The 17270-nt window shown below is 40.2% G+C and overlaps 1 protein-coding gene across 7 annotated transcripts in view; it reads right to left on the bottom strand.

Annotated features, from left to right (window-relative positions):
- Positions 1-17270, bottom strand: part of PDLIM5 (PDZ and LIM domain 5) — a 139414-nt gene that overhangs the window by 83580 nt on the left and 38564 nt on the right. For all 7 annotated transcript variants that reach the window (XM_059470327.1, XM_059470323.1, XM_059470330.1 and 4 more), the window contains exon 3: positions 240-391. In XM_059470327.1, the coding sequence (XP_059326310.1) occupies positions 240-391 (152 nt within the window). The remainder of the gene's footprint in view (positions 1-239; positions 392-17270) is intronic.

The raw sequence follows: 17270 nt of genomic DNA, 5'->3' as shown, positions 1-17270 counted from the left end.
AGAGGAAATAGAATAGGTGACAAAGCTGGAAAAAATCTTTGTCAAGCCACATAATTAACATCTAATAAGTTTTCTAAAATGCTGTAAATCAAGACAGATTACAGGCTATGGCAGCATATCTTTCAATCACTGACATTTAACTCCATAGACTTGGCCAAACCACTTACACATTTTTATCCTCCAAACCACTCCTAGGATGATAATCAATTCTCTTCAAAAAAAAGAAGAAGCTATCTTACCTTTGCAGAGTCATGTTCAAATTGCCTGTACATGCCTTGATCTTGTTTTGTGCTTCTAGATGAGTCATGCCATCCGTGCTTATGCCATCAATGGTGAGAACCACATCACCAATCCCCACATGTGCTTGGGCTGCCTTGCCACCGTCATTAAGCTGAAACATTGCAAGAATGGTAAATGAGAAACTTGGACGGTTTTTGTTTATATTGAACACAAAATCACAGTGTTTTATTCACAGTGCTGTTTCATGCAAAGAGAAAAACAAGGTATCTTTTCTCATTTGTGAGTCCTGTGAAAATTGCTGCAATAGCCATAGGTATTCATTCTTATTTCACTTCAATGACAGGAAAGAACTGCACAGTATAGCCTCCTTTTCAAAAACAAACTCCACTTCTGCTTTGCTGGCTGGAAGCTATGGACACTCACAAAGAGACACAAGCAGGGACAAGCATTCACAGTTTTCTGCACTCCAAGTTCCAGCCGCCTTTCTCTTCATACATGAAACTTCCGAGGAGAGAGAAAGGCTATAAACCAGCTTTTTCCAATCGAAGTTTTCCACTTAATCTCTTCAACATTCATTTATTTGTCAAAAACTGGTCATGAGCAGGGAAGACTCTCTTAATAGTGAAGCCGACTTTTCCCCAGCTACAACTACCAGAAAGTCAAAAGTTCAACATCACAGACAGGCTGCTTGCAAGGACATTGTTCTGCCTTTCTCTCAGTAGGTTTACAGGCCCCAGTGACCTGCAGTATATTCAGATCACGATAAGAAAAGTCTCTTGAGAAGTCTAACTCTTTGATCAAGGTCACTGCCAGAGTTCAGTTCAACTGCTTTGGTCCACTTGAATGAAACAATATTGCAACAGAAACCTCTGTAAAGTTCACACTATTGGCCCCAATTGAACAATAAATCAATCTTCTCATCTGATGCAACTGAATTTCAACTACCTTCATTCCCAAGAACAGAAACAGAAATTAAAGTAACATAAAATAAGATCTATGCACTGATTTATGTCCCTGGTCCTCAATCTTCTAATTATTTTATAGCACGCTGAAAAAACATCCTGGATGGTGTAAATTCCCTCTATGTTTCCAACAGCAGAGAAGTTGGAAAAAGCAGTCTGCTTACAGCAGAGATATTGTAGCTGCTAGTGCTGTGTATGCATAACCTCCCAACTCTGTCCTCTGCCTACAAGCATGAGTCTATTCCTTGAAGGAATCACTGCTTCTAGGGAAGTGCTGCAAACAGCACAATTACTTTATCTTCGTTTCCAAAAGCAGAATTCACCTTGAGCCAAAATGGCACTTTAGCACATGACTTGAGAGCTGGTGGTGTTCAGCCAGGAGAAAAGCAGGCTCAGGGCAGACCTCACCCCTCTCTACAACTGGCTGAAAAGAGGGTGTAGTGATGTGAGGGTCAATCTCTTCTCCCAGGTAACAAGTGACAGGAGGAGAGCAAACTCAAGTCACACAATAAAAGGTTTAGTTTGGATACTAGGAAAAATTTCTTCATGGAAAGCATTGTCAAGACTGGAAGAGGTTTTCCCAGGAAAATAATAGAATCACCACCCCTAGAAGTGTTCAAAATATGCATGGATAAGGCACCTGAGGACATGGTTTAGTGGTTAACATGGTGGTGCAGCTACCTTGGTGGACAGCTAGTGACCCTTAGAGGTCTTTTCTAACCTTGCCAATTCTATGATTCTATGACTTTTCAAAGGTGACCCAAAGTAATGTTTTCATCTCCTCTGTTTTTTAACTGCCCCTGTTTTAGTTCATACGGTAGGGACCAGGAAGTTTTGGTTCCTTGTTACTTTACAGCAACCACCAGTCTATACATCATTAACTTCAGCAGAAGTGAGGTTACGTTCTTGAAAACTGCCTGTGGGTAAAGAGATGATAGTGCATGAAATATGAGGGGCTCAGTCTTTGCATTTGTGTATGGTAAAGCTGTGGAAGGTGTCCCATCAGCCTACCTGATATGGTTAAGGCTTTCCTAAAATCCAAGCAACTAGCATTACATGACAGCTGTGACATGTATTGGATGGCATCTGAAGACAAACACTTTAACTGAGAAAAAAAGTTGTGTAATGTTGCAAGATATATGCAAATGCAAAACTCCAAAAACATTATCGTTTGACAACATCTAGACTAAACCCAAGAAATTTAACATTCAGTGAATCACTGAATTTCAACATCAACCCCATACTTGCTGATTGCAGTATCAATCTTAAGCAGATAAACAACAGGGAAAATTTTCAACAAAATGAGAAAAACTCTCCCATCTGATGTTAGCCTGGTGAAAGACAAGGCCTGCAATCAAGGAAGACTTGTCATATCTTCAGAAAATAGCATCCAGGCCCTCAGCATTGCAAATCAATATAGCTATTTTAGCCAGAGTTGAAACCAGAGGGTGCTAACAAGGAAAATATAGCAGAGAAAGGAAGTAAAGTAAGAGGCAAAGGAAAAAGAAGATATCCTCATTTCAGAAAAACTATTTGACTTGCCAAAGTCATAAGAATTTCAAATCGTATTGTGAATCCTTTGACAAAAGGATTCAACAAAAAAGCCAAAAGTCCTCCAAAATTGGGTGTTCATACCCAAATTGTGAGTTAAGAGGCCTGATTACTATAAAACACCAATCATGGAAGCTCACAAGCATATAGAAAGCTATGACCAACACAGCTATTTATAGGAAAGCTCCTCAAACCTTTGGGTGAGGGGTGGGACCTGCCATAAACAGATCCTGCCATAAACCGATATGTTATAGCACGCTGACATTTGCCAGCAAGGTCTGGAAAAGGGAAAGGAACGTAGGGGTGCTAAAAGCTAAAGGTCAAATGGATCGCTGTGATTTGTGAATAAAATTTAGCTTTCTCAGAACGTGTGCAAATGCACATGATGCTGACATGTTGTAATTTGTGATGAAAAAAGAAAAAAGCAACCTACATACTGCCCAGGACTAACTTCAAAAGCCAGCTTCAGGATAACTATATTCATGGAAGGGTGGGTGGCCTTACCATCCCCAGACACGTAAATGAAAACAAATTTCTTAATTAAAAAAAGAAAAAAAAGCCAAACATTTCTGTTTAATTCTAGTGACCAACACATAACAACCCACAACCAACCACCCGACTTTCAAGAGGTCATTCTTAAACTGTTGCCTATGGGGATGAAAGTCTTTGCAAGTGCATGTGGGAGACTGCTGTAAACACATTTCAGTAAAATCACAGGATGAAATTTCCTAAAAACAGGTCCTGAGAAGCATGATGTCCATGGGTACCGCTGTACAGAGAGAGAACTGGTTATGCATCAGAGGTGGAGCTGTCAGAGATGTATTGAAGGAAATTACTGGACAAGAGTGTGAAGAACTGCACACACAGGATGCTGGAGTAGTAATCTCCTTATCTAGACAGAGTGGATAAGACTTCTAAGTAACACCTACTGATTCTGAATAAGAGATGTGAGTCACTAAGCAGGAGAGGTGAGGTTGATACTCCTAGGAAATCTCAGCCAGAGCGTGAGTATTCCCTGAAAGTACTGGTCAGCTGTTTCAGCACAAGCTGATTTCTACTGAGCATTAATCTGGTTATAAATAAGAAACCCAGCCCAGTTTGCTAAACCGGCCTCTGGGCTGACTGACAATAACATCTCTCCTGAAGTACAAGATTTCACTGATTCAGAGTCTAAGGGGCTTACAGATTAGACCAGTGGCTGTCTAGACCCAGGAGGTTCCAATTGCCTATAAAAGTAAGCACCGAACAATAAAGCACCACACTGTTTTGCTGATGACCAAAGTCTGCCAAGTGGGCTGTCTCACATGCACGACCACCAGGTATCAGTCAGCAACCCTGGCTTCTGAAGCATCTGTACTGAAGTGGGAGTGAAGCTACAAGGGCAGTTTTAACCCCAGTGCAAGAGGAATATTATCACAACTATATAAAAATAAGCATCTACACTGAACACAGCAAGAGGAATTCTATCAGTCAGCAACCCTGGCTTCTGAAGCACCATCCACTGAAGTGGGACTGAAGCTACAAGGGCAGTCTAACCCCAGTGCCAGAGGAATATTATCACAACTATATAAAGAAAGAAAGCATCTACACTGAACACAGCAGGGGGAATTAGAACATTTGAAATAATTAAGGATCTTTTTCAGACTGCAGACTCTGGGAGCCTCCCTTTTGACACTTCTTAGAGGCTGAACTATGCATTACCACAACAAAAAACTGGAACACATAATGAAGACAACATATACCAAACTGTATACACATTCAACCCAAAACTGCATAGATATTCTGATTAGCTGACTCCATTCTGAACTCCACCCAGAATCTCATCTGTGTTTTACCTTTTGGTCCATATTTCTTGTTACAAACTCAATTTATTTTTTTCCACACAGATTTAAAAAATATTCAGCAAATACAGAAGACATATAAATAACATTTGAAGATCATATATTATCACCTACAGATTTATCTCACTGTTTCTTTTTTTTCTGTACAGGTGATTTTTTCCTTAAAGTGCAAATTTAACCTTAGGAACATTATCCTGCATCAGTGACCCATAAAGTACAGAGTTAGTTATCTGGAAAAAATGGTGACCCAGAACATACCTTTATTAAATGCGTCTGCATCACCATATGGAAACAATGCAACAGGAGAAGAGTATAGCAGTAAAATATGGAGAAGAGTATAGTAGTAAAATTACAAAACTGGCTATCTAATAATCCAACTAACCTCCAAGCACTACAAATATTCTTCAAATCCTTGATGGATCTGTTTTAATTCTGTATTTATAGTATGAGGCAGGTTTTTTAAGTCAATCATGAATTAGAGCTACAAAAAACCCCACTTTTTTTTCTTGATGTTACACCACAGACTTGAAAGCTACAGAACTGCCAAACCAGGAATGTTTCCTCCTACTTAATTCCACGTCTCTCTACTCTGGAAAACTCATTTGGAGACTGAAGGGGAGGCGAGCAGGAGAGGCATTTCATGACCAGGCACCTGCCGAGGCCATTCACCCCCGCAGCCCCCAGCAGGAAACCTCTGCCCCTCCGCAGCCATCAGCGACAAGGAGGAAAGCCAAAAACCAGCCTGTGCCATGCAGGGGTGCACGGGATGCTTTTTAACACACACAAGGGAAACCACCCATCTAATGGAAGATTTTTTTGTTTGGCAAAAAAAAAACCTGAAAAATAAAATATTGTTGTTCTTTTGGTTCTCAACAGCAGAATTCCAAAACCAGAAATATTGTCCAAAATCACATTCCAAATGGAAACAGAACAAAAGTAAAACAGTTCTTGATCCAGGATGGATGGACTTCAAAATCAAAGATATAAAAAGTAATCTCAGCATAGTACTACAACTCAGGTTTTGAAATGCAAACAGGCCAGAATACCCTGGAATACAACTGTTTTATTGAGCTAAATTTCAGCCCGCACACTATTTTGTTTTGCAATAACCAACAGATTTTTTTATCTGTACTCTGAAGCTTCAATTAGATATTTTGAACAAGTCTTTCCAGGGTAATTGAATGTGTGCACACATACATGCATCTATCTCTGAATCAATGTAATTTGCGACCCAATTAATTTCTATTTAACACATAACCACCTATTTCTCCCTCACATGACTAAGAAGAAAACTTGACAAGCAATTCTTCTTTGAGCTGTCATTATTTTGCTTTTACACAGTAATAAATGAATTACTTAAATTGCAGTCACTCATAAGACAAAGGTCCACTGACTAAAGATGGAGACTGCCTTCTGTGTTTTACAAACTGCTTGCCTTGAATCCATGCTAGCTGCAACCACGTTGTATGATGGTACATCACAATGACTTTCCAAAGAAGCTGTTTTGTACTCAGACAGTAAATAGTGTTCTCCCACTGCCCAAACATCCTTCAATGTCATCTGCAACTTCCTCTGAGAATGTAATTCATTGATCCTGATTTAAAACTCCCTGGGCTAGCTGATATCCATCCAGCTTGATTTTTACCTCTCAAGCATTTGATCCATAGTTGGCTGTAGCAATTCAATTTAAAGTCATGAATAATCAAAGCAGAAAGCAACCAATGATCTTTGTGTCATTACCATTCCAGCTTCTCTTTTAGTCTACATTTTTCCCTACAATAAAGTATTTTAAATAAGTAAAAGCCAAAACACAAGATACTCATTTAGAGAAAGAACATTACCGAATAACTTTGCAGAATCACAACACAAGCAAAGGGGCAAATTCTTTTATCACACAACATCCTGCCTTTTCATACCACAGGGCTTTATCTCCTTGCTACAATACACTTCATGCTAATATTTACACTCATTATCTGCCACTACTTTGTTTATCCCTAGCTTTGTTTCACCTGACCAAAGTATCACCTTGCAATGATAATCAGTATTTTAACAGCAAACTCATAAACATTTGTAGAGCTAAAAGTAAGCTAGAAACGCCCCTTGGTGCATTAATGAAAGAGAGGAACAGACACTCACTCCAAAATACAAGGGGGACACACTAATGCTCTGCAGCAGCACCAACTCCATCACAAAAATTGCACATCTGACCTGACTCGTGCTCCCCCAGGACCTCACAACCCACAGAGCCTGAGCATGGAACACTCAGGGCCAACACTGACCACCACAAGCACAAATAGGGTAAGGCAGTGCTCCAGCATGATAAACCTAAATGGGATGGCTCACCAAAGCCCTTCTTCACCTGCCTCCCTGATGGGAAGGAAGCAAAAACCTACACTCCACATTCCTGGAATGTCGGGGACACTTGAGGTCCAGCTTAAAACTTCTGCATGAGGGGAAAAAAAAGGCATGAGAGCACCTGCTCTTTGTGACAAACAAGCTTCCTCTGCACTCAATGGAAACTGAGAGCTGTATCGTGTTCCTCAAGCCTTTACTACAGCAATATTATTCACATAGCCAACAGATTAGCCAGCCAGCTTTGATAGTCGCTTCCAAATCAAGAACACACATGCCAGTTTTAAAGTCCAGATCAAATTTATACAGCTGAGTTATAAGAACTCTAATGCAGGGTTTGCTGTGGAAAGCGCTGACACAAGCAGCTATAAAAAGGGGTTATGAGGCAGTCCTCTAAATAAGCTAAAGCTTTTCCCCAAACAAAGCAAGGATCAAAGTTAGCTTAGGTCACAAAACCTGTCTGATTACCAGAGTACTTTGCTATGTACCACCACCATGAAACCCTGCCCTCACCTTGCTCCATGTGGCAGTACTCCCACTTGCTACATTTTCCTTTCCCTCCTTTTCCTCTCTGTAACTTTAAAGGTGTTTTCAGACTGATTCATAAAGCTGTAACCTAAGGCATGCACTGCATAATCATTAAATATCCATTAATGTATAAAGAAAAAAAAAGTGTAAGACAAGTACAAGCCACTGCTCTTTGAATGGTTGTAGACCCCAACAGCAGGCTGCATCCCAGTCCTGGTGAGAGGGCTGCCCTTGCCTCCTGGCCTGTCCTCCCACATTCCTCAGGTCTGCTCCATCCCTTTCCCTCCATACACAGCTCCACTGCTGTGATGCAGCAATGACTTGGTTGAAGCAGACCCAAACCAGCCCTTTCACTCATTACAGCCCAAGGGAAAATAGGGAGAGCCCACAGGCACCCATTCATTTTGCCAGCAAAGAACCACAAAACCATCTCTCATTTCATTCTCAGTTCTGACAGCAGTAACCCTGACAACAACATATATTTTAACGTGATTGAGCTGTGAATATCTATAGTCCCACATTCAGAAATTATGTCAAAGAAAAACTAACAGTTTGAGATTTCCCTCTAAGCAAACATGGCTGCGCATGCCTGTGGGTTTATATTCTAGGAAAAAGATTAATGGTTTCAACCCTGTCCTTTTTCCTTAAAATTCTTCTCTTACTGTATTACAGCCTCTAATATTTATCTACTGTCTTCCACAAAAACAAATAAACAAAAAAACACCAAATAAAACCAAACTAATTTTGTTTTGGCACTTTAAATGATGTGTTGCATGCACAAATCACTCATTCTATTTATCCATGCATGCACTTAATGTGGAGCTATGCATCTACAGAGGAGCATGAGAGGACATTGACTACTTAAAACAGGAGAGGCACCACATAGCTTAGATCACTCTTACACACGATTGGGTTGATGCAGAAAAGGATCCAAAAATACACATTAGGTTACGAAGAAGAGTAACTGCACCATGTACTCTTTTGTTTTTCAATCACTTAACACCATCTGTTAAGTGGTTAAAATGTGCTCTTCAATATGCGCTCCTCTATTTTTCAATCACTTAACACCAAACAAATGAACTTGAATGCCAGTAGCAGCTCTCAGCTTCCCTCTCCTGTCCCAGAACAGGTTGCCAATAAGTAGGAACAGGTTCCACGTGCCAGTGCCAGAAGGATTATTAACTGGTGCCACCTCCCACTTGTCATGGCTTGACTGATCATGGATTCCTCGCAGCTCTGCTCTTCCTTGAGCAGGAACCTTTGCTACCTCTCCTCCCTCCCTCACGACAATCCAACTGCTGCAGGATGTAAGGAAGCAGAAACAACTTCAGAAAAGGTTCCTTGTATATTGGACTGGATATTTAACATTTGACAGAATGCCACTATCTCAGATTACTGCAAGTCCATAAGTAATTATTAGAAAGTACAATCCCTGCTTTTGACCTTGCTGATGTGAAAAGGAAGTAGCTAATTACATACAGTAATCAGTTCTGGGACAACTCATGTCTTTGACATGCAACTTAAACATTTTATCCAGGTACTAACACACAAGTTAAAATGTGTATTAATTGTGTGCTGGAAAACACCAACTGGAATTCGAAGGATTATTAAAATGAGTGAAAAGTCACACTCACATAAAGGAGGGATAAGGAAACTATTCTGTTCAAGTGTAGCTCTGTTGGTATGTAACAAGACTAAGCATCTGGTCTTGCTTTTCCAAGCCACTAGCATTCAGGAGATCAGACATGAAAAGACTGCCACCAAGATAGGGTGGGCAATAACTTCTTGACTAACAAGACATAATTAATGTTCTGATTTGGAGAAGAAATAATGTCACAATGACAAAAAACAAGTTGACAAAAGGACTAAGGAAAAATAATTCAGACATTGTGACTAGAATCATATTTGCAGGAAGCACATGGGTGATTCCAAAAAAACTTTCAAAAATATTTTTGAAACACTTGAGTGATGGAAAACCATTTACAGTCATGTGCCAGAATGTCTGAAGATATTTAAGACCCTATCATCCTTGAGAGAATGCTTAGCTTTCACTAAGCATTCTCTCAAGGAGCTCAGTTGTGTTCTCATGCTGCCAGCATGCCTTAAGAGCCCTATTTATTTTAACTGGCTCTCTTCTCTCTGATGATTTTTCTTCTGTTCAGAGAGTTTACAGAACTGATCCAGGTTCCTCCCTGGGAAACTGTATGCCAATGGGTAAAAAATACTGCCTACTTAATTTTTCAGAGACAGAAAGAAAACGGAAAGAAAACTTAGCTAGAAACACAACATAAACTTTGTGTGGCTGCTTTAGCTTTTGGGACCTGCATGTCTCTCCTCCAGGAGTGGTTAGTTTTGGGGAGTTTGGGGTTTTTTTTGGACAGCCACCACAAATTAACTCCACAACTAAAGAACATGATTTCTTAGGACTGCCGAACAGGCAACCCCTCAGGAGCCGCTTGATTTGTACCAGAACAGAAGCTTCAAGCCTCTCTCATTTGGAGCAAACAGTTTGAAAGCTTACTGAGTTTTATTGCTGGGCCTCCCAAACAAACACAAAGCAAAGCAGAGTTAGTTTTCTCTAAAGGAGCTTAAGTATGAAGCAACAAAAGGGACTGAGCTCAGCTACTTCCAAAGAAATCAATTCCCATCCTGTAAAGCCCCTACATATGACAATGTCTGCAGAGCATAAAATGGTCTATGTCCTCCCTTCCCAGACAGTGTTATGTTTATTCTTTCACAGATGATAAAATTAGTTGAACTAACTGAACATCCATCTCTTCATTAATCTTAGTAGCCAAATATGTGTCATCTTGTTTTTATAAGGCTTTCAAGGTCTATGATTTAGCTCCTCTTAATGGGATATACCTTTTATGCATTAAATGTGATGCAATCACCCCAGGCTTGCCAGAACATCCAATTTAGAAATACAAATAGCACAATATATTATACTGTGTAATTTAAAGATACATTTATTTTTCTTTTCAGTACCTCTCCCAGGACAAAGAGCCTTGTACATGGCAGCAACAAGAATGAAACACAACTAATGATGCAATTCTACACATGAAAGCAAAGCAGAGAATCAAGTGGGGAGCCAGTGGCAAGAAAACGCTACTACAAATCAAATCCCTTGTGATACACCAGCCATTGCTTCACTTTCCACCTATCCAGAATCCAGGCGTGCATAAACAAGCAGAAAACAACCTCCTTGCTTCAATGAACTGAGATACTGTCAAGCTGCACCATATAAAGTAAGGAGAAAACGGAGGCAAGTTCAGACACTCCTAGAATTGGTTATTGGCACAAATCATTTGTCCAGAGAGGACAACTCACCTGAATGCCATCCCAAAGTGTCACTCTGCAAAAACTGTACAAGCCCATCTCAAGGTGAAACCCCAGCCCAGCAAAAAGAGCCACCACACCCACAGAACTAGCACAAGAGGTGGAGACTGAGCTGCACTTGTGCCAGCTCTCTGTTGAGCATGGAGCTCAGCACCAAGGAGGAAATACACAAAAAATGCATCAGGGTGCAGAAACTCCTCCATGCTACATCAACAGGGGCATCATATTTTAAGTATAAAGGCACCAAGGCTTATGGCACCTCCCTTTGGCAACATGGAAGAAAAAGGCAATTTTAAACATGCGAAAGATGACAACTCAGTTTAGATAAATAAGCATGCTCTGAAGTGCATGGGGTAACAAATAAACCAATCATGGCTAATATGCTAACAGCATAAGCACACAAAAGCACAATTCTGTATGTATGTGCATTCATGCAATGGAGAGAGAACTCCTCAGGATTAGTCAAATGCAAACTTCTAGCACAACGAAATAAAACAAAAATAGCAGACATTAGTAAGTCCTTGTGGGTGTCTTGCCTTTTATACAAGGGAATATTATAGCAGTCATTTGTTTTAAGCCAGTCACATACTGGCTAAAACCCCAAGTATGAAATATTGCAGAAAAAGAGTCCAATAAAAAGCCCTCAGAAAACAAGAAACACATTTTAAAGCAGTTGCATATTATTTAATAAATTCATACAGCTGTTTTTAGCTAAGACACACAAATCTTTATCATCAGCTAATAAGGCTCATGAGAACATATAACAATTTCAAGTTTAATTTTCCATTTTATATGTATATACATATATATACATGCAATACACTGTTTTAGCTTGCTTGACTTTAAACATTACTTTTATGTGATTTTTTTATACAGTTCCAGCTGTGGGTGTTTTTGTATACATTTTTTAATGGATGTAAAACACTGAATATGTTACTATATATCGTGGTATACATATATGTTCTTTAAGAAAATATTTGTGTATAAATATTTATTCTTACCCACACCTCTATATAAATAAAAATGCATTTGTCCTCTATGCTAGAGACCTGTGTGAGAAGATCACTTGAAAATTATCAGTGTTTTTTTAGGCAGTGTACAACAAAAAGCAGTTGTCTAGAGCAAACAGGGAGCTATTCAGGACAAATTTTCTGACTGCAAAACTAAGACCCTCATGTTAAGTAAATTTTCCTTACCATTCAACTGCCAAATGCATTACTGACATGCAAGACTAAACAAACCCATGCAAAACCTCCTTACTAAAGCTCCAGAGAGGAATATGCTTTTGCACTTGTTGCAGCTAAGAACGTTGACAAAATTTCTCACTGCTGCATTTTAGCCATCTTCTGAGTTTTGCTGCTGAGCGTTGCACTCTAATTATAGTAACCTAAAATCTGAGTTAGGCTGCAACATGTTTTTTTCTTCCTTGGACATCTGGAGATCAGAAAAATTACACATACAGCTAAACAATGAATAAAGCTGGTTATCAAATAGCTCTGAAAAAACAATAAGGAAAACTTAACCCTTCAAAAGCACTTCCTGCAACAGTCTGCCCCTTGCTCTCAGCCTGACACTGTGCACTGGAATGTGTCCGGCCATTCAAAGTCTGGGCTTGCACAGGAATCCTGTAAGCTTAAGCCTGTTAGCCACGACAGCTCTCTGGTGTACTTTCTTTTTTTTAATTTTCACTTTCTTTTTTTCTCTCCCCCCCCCCCCCATTTGCATGTATGTAGCCCTACACTATCAAACTAAAATCAGAGGACGTTTCAAAGTTAAGACACAGAAAAAGAAACCCTCCCTATCCAAAGCAGAGTTTACAATCAATATTGTCACATCTGAGGAAACAAACATTTAAATCATTTAGAGTCTTAAATTTGGGACTAAAACTAAGACTGCTCTAGCATTCTGAAAAAAAAATCCTATATACACTGGTGGTTACAGGCAGAGCTTGAAAACAATTCCAAGTAAAACAACAAAACACAAAAACACAGTATGCATTCATTCATCCAACTTGATCCAAGACAGATGGTATGGAAAGCCTGCAGATTTTTTTCTGCTATCTTTGTTTGGTGGGTTTGGGTGTATTTTTTGATTTGTTGGTTCTTTTGTGGGTTTTTTTCTTTGTTTGGGGGAGATGTTTTATGTTACTGTATCGCTGGCAACTGTACAAAATATTGATCCTTCACACAGGAGCCACAGGTTTCCATGTGATTTAAACTGTTCTCAACCTGTGAGATCCAGACACAGCCTCCTGAATGCCTTCAAAGCTAAAGAGCAAAAGGCTGACCAACTCACAAGGAGAAGGCTTGCGAAAGTATGATCATCCAGTGGACATATCAAATCCATTAAACTTTTCAGGCATGGAATTTCAGGGTTTTTTCACCAACTATTCAACAGCAACAACTTTTGCTGTAGGAAGACTCCTGCTAGATTTCAAGTAATTTCTTAACGTAAACATTACTTAAAGAATTGCTGGAAGTAAGACTTTGGATGAGATTTATATAAAAAAAAAAATGGGTATATATTTTTTTTTCCATCTTGTTTCCTTGAATTCAACATCAGCTACACCAAAAGAAGAGAAAAGTTTCTGGTCTTTATAAATAGTGCTCTTTTTGACCAATACTTTGGTTGCAGCAATGATGATTTGTTGGTTTTTTTATTGCCCTACTACCCTGATTGTTACTCAACTTTGTATACCTCAAGTTTGTGTAGGCCACTTATGAGTAAGGCTCTGGTGAAAGCTGGTAGTGTGAGTGACAACTTATTCATTGGCAGAAGAAAGACAATATCAAAACAAAAAGGTGTTCAGAATAAATATTGGATGTTTTCTGCTGAAAGCTTATCTTGAAAAGAGATTCTTCACATCAGTCCAAATCCAAGAAAAGTTATGCCTCTCTTCACCTACCAACTAAAAACAGCAGGTGGGAATATCCAAGCAAAGCGAGAACCTGCTCCTTCCCCACAGCAGGATGCATCCATCAGCTGTGACAAACTTTCAAACACACAGTTCAACACACACCAGCATATAACTCACTTCAGTGAGACAGAAACCTTGAGCAGCACTGCATTAACATTTGCAAAACAGCTCCTCAAGACAAAAGAAATCAACTTTCAGCTGCCAAACTTGGGTTGGGGGGAAAAGAACCCAACCAAGCAAAACCACCCCCATATACTGAGGTGAGACAGGGAATGCAGACAGTTTCCAAAATCACTGAGGCTCCACCTTTAGTTTATGGGACTATTTTAAAAAAGGCAGAAATATCAGAGTCCTGCCCATTCTCTCTCTCCCCAGACATAATCAGGCAGGATAAGAAGGGTTATGCTGAGGCCATCACAGACTCAGGCTGGCCACCAGAACCAGAAGCATCCAGGGGCTTCCCACCCACCCTTGATTCCAGGCAGGCTTTATCAACCACCAAACAGCAACAGCACCTCCAATCCTGCTTCAGCAGGAGGAAGGCAGTAATAACAACACTCGTGGAAGCAGAAAGTGAGAGCAGCCAGTGACCTTTGATGAGCAATGTTCTCGTGTCATATGAGCTGGTGACATCAAGGATTCACATCAGCCTGATCTGAAAACGCACTGTGTGCATATTTCCTGTCTATTTAACAAACCTATTCTAGGGGAAAGCTTTCTCCTCATAAACACATCATTTTTGATTCAACCCTTTTCTAAAATGAAATGTTCAAGGGAACAATGAAAATGCCATTGAAGGATCTGAGCTCTTCAAACAGCCATCCATCACGTCTTCCTTGAAATTAGCAGCTTCAGACATTCCTCTCCGGCCACCTATTAGAAGGCATCAGATAACCTAAAATTACATAACCTACCAGAGGCAGGTCCTGGATTTACAGCACACATCCCTGAGTGGCTCTTCCAGACACTGAATGGTCTGGAAGCATTTCATGCTTCTCACTAGTGTTCAGTTACACCCCGTACCACTAATCCAAAAAAAGGTTTGATTTTCCAGGGAGCACAGGGGTGTTTTCCCTGTCTTCTAAGCTGCTAGACTTAAGCAGCAGCTTAGCACAATTATAGCCACAAAAATATGTTTAGGCATGCTGAGAATAAAGGATCTTCATACCTTAAATAAAAACAAGAGCACACTGTGATCAGAATTTTACATAATTAGCACCGACGTGGCTACAAAAATGTAAGACCTATCCCTACTTGAATTTGATGCTGAAATTATTTTAATATGATTAAATTCTCACTTTAAAGTTTTGTTTCATTCACATGAAGCAATTCATGCTGACCTAGAACAATCACAGGCAAGTTAAATTTGTATTACTTTCAGCAGGAGTCTTGCAGTTGGTTACATTGAGAAAAAAAATCCTCTACAAGAAAGGCTTGCAACATAGAGGGAGATGCCTTTTTTCCTCTTCCCTCCAGCTTTCCAGTAAGATTGTCCTTTAACCTCTTGAGCACTAACTGGAGAAGGTTATAATAGCTTGTCGCACACCATAGTATTCTGATCTCCATACACTCTGCTACAAGTCACCAACTCAACAGCCACACAATTGTGAGAACTGAAGGAGATGAGCATCTTACACAACCTTTTCTTGACCCAAAATGAATAACACACTAACAAAGTTACTATTTAGAAGTTCAACAGGGCCAATACTTCACCTTTGATGCATTACAGCTTCTCTCAGGTGAGGTTTTGCAGCGTTTTTTGAGTATAGAGATGAAGAACAAAAGCCAAACCACACCAGCAAGAGGGAACAATAAACATGACATAAGCAGAAACATAAATAAAGTTGGAGACCTTGGAAGCAAAATATCTTCTCAGATATATGCCCACTTATAGATGAGGATAGGGGAATAGCAGGTTAGTGTGGCTTTGTATGTTTTCTTCTCCATCCACATATGGACATCTGTGACCTGACAGGTCAAATGGAGACATTGAAGTTCCTCCTTACAATATGTGTATTATTCAAGAGCACAAACCAACAGAGCATTCATGGCTGAAACACAGTATTCATTCCCTTATCACAAGAAAAATTCATGCAACTTGCCATCTGCTCCAAGGAAACCATCTGAGGGAGTAAGTCACCACAGAAATACAGAGGGCTTGGGCACCCTCCATGAGACCATGGTGCCAAACTGCAGATTGCTGCAGAGAAATCCAGCTGATGCAAACTTTGGGCCAGATACCAGCAAGGGTAACAACATCCTCTTACAAATCTGATACTAACCAATTCACCTCAGACTTTAACCCTCCCTCAGTGCAAGACCTCCCCAAAAGCCTTCTACCTCACACCATCACCACGGCACAGGGACTGCTTTAACAAGTGCTCTCAATACCAAAGGCTCAGTGTTCCCACCAATAAAGGAGAAGTCACCATGCTCTCCTCCAGGGCCACACACTGCGTGCAGCATGTTGTCACACACAATCCCAAAGCCTGGGAAACAGCAGCATCCAAACCAGGACTTGTGGGTAGGGGAAGGGGGAAAATCAGTTTCTTGCAAGTGTTTCCAAAAGAATGCATGAACACAGGATGATGGATCTGGATATGGGCACTTGGGATGCTAATTGACTGCAGCAGCAGTAACAGGGTCAGTCCCCCCTCTCTTGTATCTGTGTTCCAGTATCACTGCTAACACAAGGAATCACTTGTGCAGCAATTGAAGGAAAATTGTTGGCCTGACTGAGAGTTACCAGCCAACTGCACCTTGACTCAGGAGCTACAGAAACAATTCCCATCTCCCACTAGGACCAGTCACTTGGTGACTCCAAAGTCTCTGTCCCAGGTGTTCATCCTGCTAGCTCCCAGATGTGGTTGGCACCCCCATGACAGCATCCATCCCAAGGGGACAGGCCCTCCTTCATCCCCAGAAGCCAAGAGCCCAGCCACTCCCAGGGTCTCTGGATGTTTCATCACCCCAGAGGACCTGTCTCCCATTTATGGCAGCTTCTTACTAACATGAATTTCACCAAGTGTTTCATGGTTTCTCATTAACTAAACAAATTAAATGTGCCAATGGAAGGACAAGCACTGGCACCATTGTCTTTTGTAGCCAAGACTCATATTGAAGACCATGATGAAACTAAATCAATTGATGAAGAAATTAAATTCCAAGCCCTTCAGATGCCCAGGCAAATCAGTTCATTCCTTCAACCCACTGCACTTAACTGGAAGGAGGAAACTCAAACGTTTGAGACTTGAAAGCATACAAAACTCAAATAAAAATGACAGCAGCACAAGATGTGTACCAGGGCAGAAGCGCATCTATTCTGCATTCCTACTAAACTGAGGAGGAGAAAAAAAAACAGTACAAGTTTTCTGCATAAGCAAAACTTTAAACAGAACATTATCTTTCTTTCTTCTTCTAGGCTAGTGCAAGCTACTAATACAAATAAAAAATAAAAGAAATGCCAACCAGACATAAAAAATCCTAGTGCAGCTTAAAGTTTGTATTCAAATGTCAATGTGTGGAGTGATTAACCTGCCT

Source organism: Ammospiza nelsoni, chromosome 4 (genome assembly GCF_027579445.1).
Source record: "Ammospiza nelsoni isolate bAmmNel1 chromosome 4, bAmmNel1.pri, whole genome shotgun sequence".
Classification (NCBI taxonomy): Eukaryota; Metazoa; Chordata; class Aves; order Passeriformes; family Passerellidae; genus Ammospiza; species Ammospiza nelsoni.
Note: the sequence above shows the minus strand (reverse complement) of the source record. Positions and strands in the feature narration are given on the sequence as shown.